Raw genomic sequence first — 13,093 nt, forward strand, 5'->3', positions numbered from 1 at the left:
ATTATTAATATAACCATCACGAAAGTCAAATTCAGTGTATATTATGTATTCAAGAAAAAAAGTACCCATAACGAAAATCGGATATTTCTTAATACTTCATCCCTCACTTAAATGCAGTTGCAATAAATAATGAGAACAATCCACAATGCTAGAAAACCATGTCATCCGCAGTAGCTTCTGCCTCAGATTGCAATACTTATTTATATATACGGATAATTTTGCAATGCATAGTTAAATAATAATTTTAGTTTGACTAAAAGTAACAACAACAACAACAACAAAAATTTAAAAAAGAGTGAAACTTAAAACAAAAGTAACTAGATAATTAATGCAATTTTTTTACGGCATATCTAACGATGACAGAGGCCTCTATCCCTCTCAGACTCTCTTTGATCTCCGTGCATTTATTTCGGGTGTGATAGGAGCAAAGCATAAAGAACAGGAAAATGGGCATCCTCTCAATCCGCAGTAGCTTCTGCTTCTTCGCTCTGGTTTTTGTTGCTCACGGTCTTCTGCTCACTCTCTCGACTGCTTCTGAATCTGAAGTTGGTATGGTCCCTCTCCCACTTCTGAGTTCAATGTCAGAGTCTCGTGTTGTGTCGGTTAAAGATTCATACGAAACAAGTTTCTGGGGTGAAAAATCTACTGCATGGAGAGTGTATGAGCGTCGTGCTTAGTCATTTGAAGCTTCTTTGATCTGGTGCACTCACTGAAGCCGATGCTCTGTTGTGTTATTGCTCTGCATGACTTCATCTCGGTTGTATTCCTTGTTGAAGCGGATCAACTTTGGACCTCAGCAACCATACCCATCATAAATCTATCTCAAACCCTCCAGGCAAAAAAGAAAATGGAAATGCTTTTGTCTTAGGATTAGTCAATTCTATTTCTTGATCGGAGCAGGGAAGGGATATAACTCAATGGTAGAGTGTCACCTAGACGTGGTGCGCAAAAAAGATTTCATCTTAAAATCAATGAGAAGAAGATTGAGATCTCTTTGAAGAATCTTTATTATAGAGTAGGCATGTCACAGGTTATACAGAAATTCCACAGTATGAAAAACTGAAAATGGCTTACCACATACATCTCCAGATAAGTAGGAAATTCATTATGTGAACGAATTTTCAAGAACATTCAGTAAATCTGTAAACATAAAAATTCATTCCAGATTCGCATGCTCCACCTTCTTCTTTTTATTTTTTATTTTTTATTTTTACGCCGCTTTCGTTTTCTCAGTTGTCCCTCGGGCTTTTCCTTTCCTCATGCTTTTCTTCCTTAACACACCTGCGACTATCTGGGGAAGGTTGAGCCAACGTTGTTGTTCTTGGCATTCGTGATTCAAAAACTTTGTTTACGTTCAGATCTCTGACACTCGCTCTTAAACTGGTTCGAACGATTAACAGCTTGTTCAGCTTCAGACGAATAGCCATAAGATATTGACTTTGAGACTCTCAACCACGTGCTTTAACAGTTGATATAGTAGCAATTAGCATTCTATGTTTGCTTCTATGTACCGAGTAGCATTACGTGGAATAAGGAAAAGTTTAGGTTCTTTTCTTGGGAGACAATGTAATCCTGGACATCATTTTCTCTTGGCTCGACATCTTAGCATGGGTTGCGGAGATGTCTGCTTCAAAAGTAAATCTTGCTTTTCCCTGTTCCTGTCTGTGCTCTTTAAGCATGTTGTTCTTGTTAGTGATGATTAGGATCTGTAACAATTCTGTTCCCAGATCCAATTTCAGCCAAAATATTTCCATTGTAACATCGAGAACAAGAAAAGAACATATCATAAACGCAAAGTGATGCCTTGATAGTAAAGACTCGACACCAAACTCAGCCTGGAGAAACATGGCTCTGTGTGCAAGGTCTCGACAAAGGCAAATCTCTTGCCCCGACAGTATCTGACTACAGTGGACCTGAGAGACCGCCATGACCCAATGCAATTAGATGCGATTAGTCGAGCTCATCATGCGTGGAGCTCCTTATCCTACGTAAATTGGGGTCTGTAAGAGATCCAAGTACCCATTACCATACGCAAAAATGAATAGAAAAGGAACAAATTCTTTGTCTCTCTGTTTCTCTCTGTTTCTCTCTGAATGACTTTCGTAGGCACATGCCTGTTCTCCTTCATGTAGGAGTGAAGTAGATCACCAAATATTGAGGCATTTTTGTTCTTTAATCATATGAATTAAATCCTTTGTTGCATGTTAGCAATCTGCAAAATTGATTTGCCTGACTCTTATATTCCGTACACGCTATTGACATGTGTTGGGAAATTACGTTTTTTTGTGGTGCTATTGACTTTGTGAGTTGCATTTCAGAGACAATAAACCAAAAATCAGATAACAGAGTCAGCTGTTATGCTTCACGAGCAGTGTTACACGATCTGTGAATTGTCCTTCTGTCAACTTCTTCGCTAATATCTTTTCTTTTCCTTTTCCTTTTTTTTTTTTTTTTTTGGGGGGGGTTTTAAGGTGATGAGACTCCATTCACTTATATTGAAGGAACTGGAAAAGGACCGAAAGAATGGGGCCAGATTGACCCGCATTGGCGAGCATGTAGCACTGGGAAATTGCAGTCTCCGATCGATCTGCTCGATGAGAGAGTGCAAGTCTTTCCGAATTTGGGGAAGTTGAAAAGAGACTATAAACCAGCTCCTGCCATTGTGAGGAACAGGGGACATGATATCACAGTAAGAGCTACCTTGTTGCCTTTGTTATTTTATAAAGCGGTGTCATGCACAGTGAAACTTAAAACAGCCTGACGGTATGATTGTCCGCTTATGTAACCAAGCCTGGGCGCTCGCCGTGGTGAAGCAAGAGCCGATAATTTGAGAAATTCTGTTTTTTTAGTGGAAGTAGTTATAACCACAAAGATATTAAAATCTTTGGCTCATTTTACAGATTATTATCCATGAGTAATTCTTGTTCCCTGATAATGGACGGTGGCATCTGCCTTCCATCTATTAACCTCCTCTGAAAAAAAGAATTCTGGACCGACTACAAACTCAACATTATTCAATAATGAGCTGATCTACCATCTGTTTTTACTAATGACTCTTTAACCAGGTAATGTGGAAAGGATATGCAGGGCAGATCAACATAAATGGGACTTACTACAAACTTCTACAGTGTCATTGGCATTCCCCCTCCGAGCACACGTTTAATGGATCAAAGTATGAGGCTTTGTCATTGTCGTTTGTACATGATATGTTTTCCTCGTGAATTAATGCACAGGACATCATGAACTTTTCACTTGATTTCTTTTTCTGCATTATGCACAAATCACACTAAACAAGATAGTTTTTCCCCCATAGTACCGGTGAGGATGTCAAAATTCATTCTGCAGATATGACTTGGAGCTTCACGTGGTCCATTTAAGCTCTCACGGAGAAATAGCCGTGATCGGGATTGTCTACAAGTATGGCCGACCCGACCCTTTCCTCACAAAGGTGCATAGGCCGCTTCATCTCACTCTTCTTACTGCCACATGTGCATTTTTACGTGTAGCCACTGTATTGCTATCATTCTTGCTCGTAGGTTATGTGAATGCTTTGAACTCAGCCATAATCCGCAAAGCTGAGCTTGTATACGTGCATGTTCATGCATCACTGATCATCTGTCTGATTAATTTTTTGCAATTTGCTTCACCTCTTTTGCTCATATGGAACCTGAAGATCCAGTTCAATAGAATGGACCATGTGGTCTCTGCCTTCTGCCTTTTGTCCTTCTGATTTCATTTCACTATCTCTCGGCAGCTACTCGAACACATAAAAGTAGTCAGGAAGGAAGACAGAGACTTGGGGGTCATAAATCCAGGGATCATCAAATTCGGCAGCAGGAAATACTTCAGATACATTGGTTCTCTCACGGTCCCTCCATGCACCGAGGGTGTCGTGTGGACAATAATCAGGAAGGTAATAGACTAGATTTACATGACGATTCTTATATGGAAACACATATGGTCCTATGGTCCGAGGATGGTCTCAAGGCATGCTGTTTTGTGAACTTTGACTAGGTGAGGACAGTCTCGAGGGAGCAAGTAGAAGCACTGAGAGAAGCTGTTCATGATGTAAGTGCTCTCTAAAAGGGTGTTACGTTTTGATTTGCTTGCCACTTAACAGAGTGGACCTTTTACAGAAGAGAAACGTGAGCTCTACGTGCATTTAGGTCCTCTTTAAAGATTTGTTGATCCCTTCATGTGATAACAAGTGATACTTATTCTCTTCATAAATGCACAAACATGTACACGACATAAAGTCCCGTGATTGAAAACGGAGTCCTCCCTCCTGCGACTGATTCGATTCATTTTCATCTTTCTTGCCTTATTTGATGCTTGTCCATTTGGATAGGGATATGAAGCCAATGCAAGGCCGACTCAGCGATTAGATAGAAGAGCGGTCTGGCTATACACCCCAAGAGACAATGGAGGTGCTGCTTAGGTCAATGCCAGAATTTGACCAAACAAAGCATTTTCTCAGCTTCAAGACTGTCTTTTATTACCTTACTACTTGAATCATTTGCGATTCAAACATACCGTTTCATTTTGATAAGTCGACATAGAGACCAGGTGGGGATGAAAACCACAAGGTGTGCTGTCAGTGTAATAACCAAGTCAAAGTTCAAATGGTCAAAGAGACAATAAATAATAAATAAAAAGAATATTTGACCCAGTCAACAAAGGACCTCAGCTTCCTTTTAAGATTGAGAACTCGCGCAGAGGGGGGAGAGAGAGGAGGAGGAGGAAGAAAGAAGAGGTTACTCGGCACAAATGACTCATCAAGCTGATTTAATTCTGATTCACAACGTCCGATAAGTGATTGTGCCCTTCACTCATCTAATTAAAATAATATTTGAAGTTATAGCACAAATTCGAGGTTAAGTCGATTTTGAGTTGCAAGGTTCGATTAAGGAGTTATCAGGCTGTGTGTGTATATACATAGTTTAGGGTGTCGTGGAATTGTAGAATTTTACAAAACTCAATTTGGGTTTACAGAGAATTTGCCCAAAACAAAAATTTTGAAGTTTGCGGCAAATACAATGCACGACCAAAGGTTTTCAGATCTTATTTTGACAATTTTCAGCTCAATTTAGGTTGGTCAAGTTTCGGATCTTCTAGTAAAGATCTTCATTTTGATTGTAAGCTTGCTGGGAATGGGGTTTAGTGGAAAGAGCTATGAATGGCCAAGTTTCGTGCTTAAATTCCGCAATGCGGACGACTTTGAGTAATCGCTCTAGGTGAAAGATTTGGTGCATAGGAGTGGTTTTGTTAATGTTTAAGCTTAGTTTGGCCTCAATTTTAATGTTGTTTCTCACTTATTTGGTAAGATTGCGAATTCAACAGTTCGAATAATCTTTATCATTTGATCGTAAGCATTCTCTAATGAATAGTGCTATCTCTTCTACGAATTTGTAATTTTATATTTACAAGTAATAATTGTATATATTATGAGTATGAAAGGCATGGCACAACATTATAATTATAAAGTGGAAAAAGTGATGCTTGAATCATAACTGCCGATTCGACCAAAAAAAAATTCATAATTGCCGCATAAATGTAGATCGGGCAATTATTACTTTGTTGATTTTGAAATGGCATGGTAAAACATTTCAAAAAATGGCTTATGAGTCAATTATCATGAAATGAATTGAGGAAATTCTTTATGACAAGAATTCTTTTGTTAAAGGTTATACATTTTGGTTTATGAGGAATTGAAAAAGGCATTATTTAAAATAGTTTGAAATGATCGTTTGTGAATCTCTTGATTAATTGTTTTGTGAATGAACTGCCAGAAGCTATAGGTATGGACTTGTGAAATGTCTTATAAAATTCATTTTATTTAATAAATCAAGTTGTGAAGGTTGATTTGATTCAATTTGTGAAACCGATTTTTGAGGTGAATTATGGTTTTGATTGAGGGATTATTAGAGAATGAGATTTATGCTCAATATCGTTGTATATCCATTGAGAGGTTTGTAGGTATGCATATCAGGTTTAGTGTCACATCCCAAATCCTATAATGACGAGGGAGTGACACGACCATCCTTTCTCCAAAAAACACAACCTCAACTCCAAAAAGTTCCACGATAACGCTCTTGTTTTAACAATCACTAACTGAGGGACATAAAAAAGCATGATAAGAAGAAATTAATAAATTACTACAGTCTAGTGAGTAATACATTTCTTTTAAGTGGATCAAGCAATTACTATACATGTTTAAAGTACAAATATAACTCATTTTCGGCAAATCCAGAATTTAACAAACCTTCAAGACTAAAAATGGAATATTTCTTTCTTTAGCATAGTATGTCGATAACCAAAATATTCAAGATAATAACAAAGCAAACACCAATGGTTCAAGACAATCAAGATTTCCCTCTTGTTTAGGTCTCCACCTATTGTTATCTAGTGGCTCAACCCACTAGGATATCTTAGATTTGTATGCCCATACTTACACACCTCTTATTGGGCTCATGGCGATATTGAGTATCAATACCAATTTACAATAGCATCCTCCACAATCCACAAAACCAAATCCAAAAACCATTTCATATGTCACCAAAAGCTTTTGCAACTCAATTCATCCAATAAAAATACTTTTTCATAAAGCATTTATCATATCATTTCATAAACCAAACAAATAACATTTCACAACATAGCCGTCTATCATTTCACAAATCATTCATAAACCAGCTACAAAGCAATTATATATACGTAAACTATCACGACACATTTCATAATATGTTTCTCAAACCGTTCTCAAATAATCAAGAGGTAATTAATACTTTATCCCACTTTATGCAACAAAAATGCTCTATTCAGCTCAATATATGTATATCCTTCAAGGCATAGGTTTTATAAAATCAAAGAAGATATAGTACCACTCATCTAGAAAAGCCAAGAACCAACCTACCATGGTTACTAGAGCCCACAAACTCGCATTTCTATCAATTAGTCAAAAAAAAATATCAAAAATCAAATAATACACAACTCTAACTAGTCAAAAAACAATATCAAAAATCAAATAATACACAACTCTAACAAACGACTCTACTAAACCACATTTAATTGTCAATAAAATGACTTCTATGCTTTAATGAGCAATACCATTTAAGGCACACGATCATCCTTTTCCTTGTGCGTATTATCCATTGCGCATAAATCTCACGTGAACTCCAAAATGCCATTCCAAACAACCTATACTTTGAATTTGATTTTCATTAAACCCTATAGCTCAACAACATCTTAAACTATCATTTCCACAAAAACCATATACAAATAACCCCTTTGGTCTCTTTTGTTTTGTTGTATCCTCTTTGGTCTCTTTTTCGGGGTAGGCTAGCTGGTTCTCCTTGGCTGCTGTTTGGCCCTTTTCTTTAGTCGCTTGGCTTGTTTCCTTTTACCTTGGCCCCCTTCCACTCACTCTGACTTATGTCTATGTGAGTGCAAGTTTTTGGGTCCAAGATCTCGCTGTATAGCTCTATATAGCTTTCTGGTTTAAAGTCAATATAATTCTTACCTTTACAAAAAAAAATAACAATAATAACCCCTCAATCGAACATCGTAGTTCAGAATCGACATAAAACAGTTGCAAACAGATGAATGATCGAATACTCGCCCTAAAACTTATCTAAAATTGCTCCAAACAGATGAATGATCGGCTTGAATACTCGCCTGTCATTGTGATTTCTATTGATTCAACTTATCTAATTGTACATATTGTGAACGCGTGAAATTTCTCTCCACGAATGAGCGGCTTCTCTTTTCTCCATTGATTCCACCACTTGCAAACTTCTTTCGATAACGCTTCAATGCATCGAAGAAGAATGACGTGAGTGAGTTGGGCTTGGGCTGATCTTTTCAGTGGGCTGGCTTATAAATATCTATTAGTTTGGCCCATATATTACATTTAAGATATCCTTCTAGGCCAAGCCATCAGTTTTGTACATAGAGACCTTATTAAGGAGGAAATCTTGGTCTTCTTGTTACTAGGTGTTATAGGCTTAGTATAACGTGAGTACCAAAAAGTTGGCACCGGTGGACACTTAAGTGTCAAACTTCCAAAAGATACGCTTAAGTAAAGTATTCGTGATTGGATCTCCTAAATAGGCATCAACCTGATGCAAACTACCTTGATGTCCTTTACCATTGTTGGCACCATCAACAACATCACGACTCTCATATTGGACAACATCATCCACTCTTTTAGCTCCACCAAACGTGACTATATTGTCGGGGAAGTCTCAAAGGTATATGCATGTTGTGCTTAGCTCTTTTTCAATAGTGATCGATAGCAAATTAAATCAGATATATGAAACCAACATCAATCCACATTGTAAAGTAAGATGCATGTGAGATTCATAGGCTTGTTGATCAATAAAAATTTGGTGGGCCAATAAGTTCAAGACCTTATTTGAGAATAAATTGCCAACTTGTAAGCTTTATTTAAAACAAGTTCCACTCTAAACTATCTTTGGAGAAAACAGACCCATTTGATTTTTTTTTATGAAATATCCCCTAAAAGAATTAATTAAGCTCGTAAAAATAGCTTAGTGGAATAATTGTTATCGTGTAATGTAAAAAAGAAATCATTAAAATCATTTTAAAATTGAAAAGAAAGATGATAAATCACCTGAATATATTTTCAATTTTTAATAAGTTGGGCTTTTCATCAACACGCCTATGGTCTTATTCTCTGAGAGGGCCCCTCACGAGATGATTAGTCTATCAGGTGAAGCCGTTAAGGAATCTAAATGCAATAGACCTGAGAATTCGATTAGGAATCAACTACTCGACCGTGCTAATCTACAATGGTAATTACGACACCGTCAAAATCGATCAGAGACCGGAGATAGGTCGATTCGATAGAGGTATGCGATGCATTCCACCTAAAAAATTTATGTCGAATGGCATTATACCGATTTTTTTGTCATTTCGTACTTCGTCCGTATTTGAAACCTCAAGATTTTCATGACAACCGAGAGTCGCCAATGTGTCAAAGATGTACAATGTGGCTCGAAAATAATCGACTACGGGTCAATTGCACTAAAAAATCCTAATAGCTACCCGATAGGTTAGGTTCGCTAAAATCGGGCCAAATTGAAATTAACCGTGAATTTGAACTCAATTTCAGAAATTGAAAGTTCTGTCATGTCACGATTTATTTTATGAACATTGACTCATCCTCCGAAGAATTTTTAGCAAGTTCAGGATTTTTTTACGGAAAATCAATTCGGACGATTTGGAAAATAACGGAAATTTGGATAAGCCAAATCGAAAGGATTTTTGACTTCCAAACTGAGTTACTTAGTGAAAGGAAATTATAGAAATTGTGTGGGCTTTCTTCTTCATCAAAATTTGACATCGAATTGGGGAATTTCGTTAAGGAATTGAAGCCAAAGTTGAGTAAATTCGGAGCTAGGTAGGGGGCTGCATTTTTTGCATCAATTTGAGCTTTATTTATGGATTTAATTTGCTAGAAAGAATTAGGGGACAAGCATTCAATTAAGTGAATAGGTTTGTTTGACTTTTGGCCCCCGCTTCAAGCTTCCTTCGCACGCCTCTCGGTCGACTCCCCCTCCACAGCTTCTGCTTTCACTTTTCTTCTTCTGCTTTGCTTTCCTTTCCTCTCACCGAGAACCAGCTGCTTCCGCCTTTTCGTTTTTTCATTTCCCTTCTTCGCACGCCAGCGAAGCCACCAACCTTTGCCCTCCACCGAACCCAGCTGTTTCCCTGTCCATTTCGCTGCCGCCTCATCCCACCTTCACGTGGCGTTGCTTCGCCGAGTCAACCCAGCAATTTTCCCCCCAACGCTGACTTCGCTACTCCTCTCCTTCGTTCGTCTTCATTTCATCGCCCCTCTCCACCAACTCAACCTTTGTCCCATTTGAATTCACACTATCAACTCCATAGACAAATTCAACCCCACCAGGTCCAACCGGCAGCTCACGCCAGCAGTCAACCCACAAGCGGTCATCCACCAAAGTCAAGCTTCGCCGATTCTGCTCCATTTTGCTGCCTCACGCCCACAGTCCACCGAAGTAACTCCACGGCCCATCTTCACCGAGTCGCAACAAGCAACCCACACAAAGCCGAGCCTAGCAGCCCACAAATTCTAGCTCGCCAGCCCGGTTTTTCTCTCCACCGCTCAGCCAAACCCAGCAGTTTTGCTGCAGGCTTGCAAGGCGTTTTTGGCTCAGTCCAAGCCTCCGTTGGCATCACCATGGGCCTGAGTTTCGACTACCGTCACGGTGAACTGATTTTCGCACTAAACCGATGAATTTATGCATTAAACTCTACTTAGTATGTTAATGACGTTTAAGGAGGGTTTAGTTTAAGTTAATTAAGGATTATGTGGTTAGCTAGATTAGATTAGTGATTTAATTAGTTAATTATGCATGTTATGTGGTTAGAATGGCTAAATTAGCATCTATTATCTATCTAGATAGGTTCAGAAATTTTTCGAGCCCGTTTCGATATGTAATTAGGCATTTCCAACCTAAGTTAGCATTTTGGTATTTAAATTAATATATTTAATTAATTTTGGTAATTATTTAATTATTAAGTATTTTCTGGAAATTAGACCGGGATAACCGGTGACTGGAATTTCGCACTTATTGCAATGGTATTTTCGGTTTCTGCAATCGAGTGTTAATTTATGCAAATTAAGTACTAATTGGAATTTTGGTTATTTATTCCAAAATTTGTGAATTTCAATATTTATTCAGAAAATCCCGGTTGTCGAATTTTGACATCGAAAATGGTTTTACATACTATAAAAAATGGTGGATTTTTAAAAAGGAAGTATATCAGGTTTTTCCTGTTCAATATGACAATGTACCCACATACGACTATTTTCTGAGATGTTTTTAATATGAAGAAAATATGATAGGATCACTATTTTAATTGAGGCATTTGAGTGCAATGCACGATATCCTAAGCCGAGATTGATTGGTCATATGTTGGTTAAGAGAACCCATCCCAAGCGTTTACGCCGAATGTTACCCATTCATTGAGACTCGGTCATAGCAGATTCTAAACCTACGCTCTTTTGGGAAAGCCGTCTTTGAGAAATGTAGCCATGCTCAAAGGAGGTGAGATGACACCTGGTTATGCCAGAAGACAACCAAACTTAGAATTGGCCGTACCCTGGAGGAGTGTAATTAACAATTGAAACGCATGGTTGGTTGAGTTGGCTGAGCCTGATTATGAGACAAAACTGTGTGGCATGGTATGGGACATATCATAACGATTTAGCTTTATAATCGGGACCCCTATGATTTATTTAGCTGAGTGAGGCATTTCAATTGTTGTGTGCATCGATTTTATGCATGGTGTATATGAACTGTGTTGACCTACGGGGTGGATCTGAAACGAGGTAAGTCTCTGTGGTTGTATGATTGTGTGATTAGGATGCCTCTTGGCATATTACCCTCCTAATCGGGATTTCACCCCGTCGTGAACTCAATTCTTTTTAGAGCCGTAGAGTGGAGGATCTAGAGCCGAGCTGAGATGATCTAAAGTGTAGGTTAGATAGGACAGTTCCTTTTTGTGATGCAGTCTTTTGAAGTCTTTTGGTTATAGACTTTTTTGTATATCGATCAGTGTGTATATAAAAGTATGTTTTGTTTGTGAATCTGTTTCCTATTTTTCTATCCCAAGCTATTGATGTTAGGGGATTAGTAATTCGCTTTCGCATGTGCATTAAAATGAATGGGTCGGCAACGCGTCCTAGGAACGTCGCATTTGTATCGACCACAGAGAGATATGTGTGCACTCGAGGATCAAGGCGTGACAATGATGGTAGATCATTTATTTTTTCACCTATTATCCATCTATCAATCGATTTATCATAATTAATATAACTATCACAAAGTAAAATTTGGTGCATGTTTTGTGTTACTTATGGCACGTTTGGCAACATAACAAACAATAAAAATTTCTATTTTTTTGTTCTTGAGGGTAGATTTGGCCGAATGGGGTGAAGTCACCCAGCCACTAATGAGTCTTGCTCAACCTCACCTAAATCTAGCAAGGCCGATGTCACCCAACCGCTGGTAGGGCTCGACCTCGCTAGGCCACAGCGAGGTCGGCGCCGCCCGACCAAAGCGAGGCTAACCTCACGGTGGCCTGGCCGATGAGGCACAACCTCACCGAGGACCAATGACACTTGAGCAAGGTCGCCAGCCCTCATTTGGCCAGTCACCAATCATCCCAATGCCAGTGACGAGCCAAAGCTTAAAGAAGAAGAGAATGAAAAGAAAAAAAGACAAAAGTAATAAAATTATTTGAAAAAATTAAAAGAAAATGTTTGAATTAGAAATTTTGAGAATAGTATCAAATGCAATTCTATTCTGGAAATAGAAAATTTTTACAGTTATCAAATATCTTTAAATGCTTAGAAATTATTTTCGAAAACAAAATAAAAAATAAACATACTCTTAGATTATCAAGAGTACCTATAACAAAAATCAATTTATCTAAATATTTCGTCCCAAACAACTAGGATTCATCCCGCCTTAAATGCAATGGCAATAAGTGATAATATTAATTATTTAAGCCCACCCAATCCACAATGCTAGAATGCCAAATCATCCGAATGCCAAATCCTCAATCGCAGGAATATATGAAATGAAGAGATAACATTAAGATAAATTAAGCAAAGAGTGAAACTAAAAGCAAAATTAATTAGAAAATATTAAAGACAACACACGGTGTCTTTGTAATTAAAATTCATTTTATGTGATATATTCATTTTGTTTTAATACTTTTTCAAATATGGTACCTTTTTCTTCGGTCGAAAAAATATGCTACTTGATTCCAGCATGATTAAGCTTCCTTTCCCGGTTCCCTCCGGAATGTTTATCTCCTCTCTGGTCCTCACCTTCTTACCATAATTAAAAGACACTGCTTAATCTTATCTTTGTTTTAATACTTTTTCCTAATATGGTACTTGAATCCGGCGTGATTAAGCTTTCCTTTCTCGATTCATTGCGGAATGTTTATCTCATCTCTGGTCCTCACCTTCTAAGCATAATAGAAAGGCACGACTTAAACTTATCTAAAAAAAGAAAAAAAAAAAAAAAAAGGAGGATTA

General features: G+C 37.9%; 1 protein-coding gene across 1 annotated transcript; it reads left to right on the forward strand.

The window, feature by feature from the left end:
• The first annotated feature begins 373 nt into the window (after window positions 1-373).
• LOC104425626 (alpha carbonic anhydrase 4) lies at window positions 374-4,654 on the forward strand. The gene is made up of 7 exons (XM_010038360.3): window positions 374-549; window positions 2,472-2,689; window positions 3,066-3,172; window positions 3,346-3,448; window positions 3,755-3,913; window positions 4,015-4,068; window positions 4,349-4,654. Exons 1-7 carry the CDS (start codon window positions 447-449, stop codon window positions 4,436-4,438), a joined length of 834 nt encoding a protein of 277 aa, XP_010036662.2. The 5' UTR covers window positions 374-446; the 3' UTR covers window positions 4,439-4,654.
• The last annotated feature ends 8,439 nt before the right edge of the window (window positions 4,655-13,093 follow it).

Source organism: Eucalyptus grandis, chromosome 11 (assembly GCF_016545825.1).
Source record: "Eucalyptus grandis isolate ANBG69807.140 chromosome 11, ASM1654582v1, whole genome shotgun sequence".
NCBI classification, from domain to species: domain Eukaryota; kingdom Viridiplantae; phylum Streptophyta; class Magnoliopsida; order Myrtales; family Myrtaceae; genus Eucalyptus; species Eucalyptus grandis.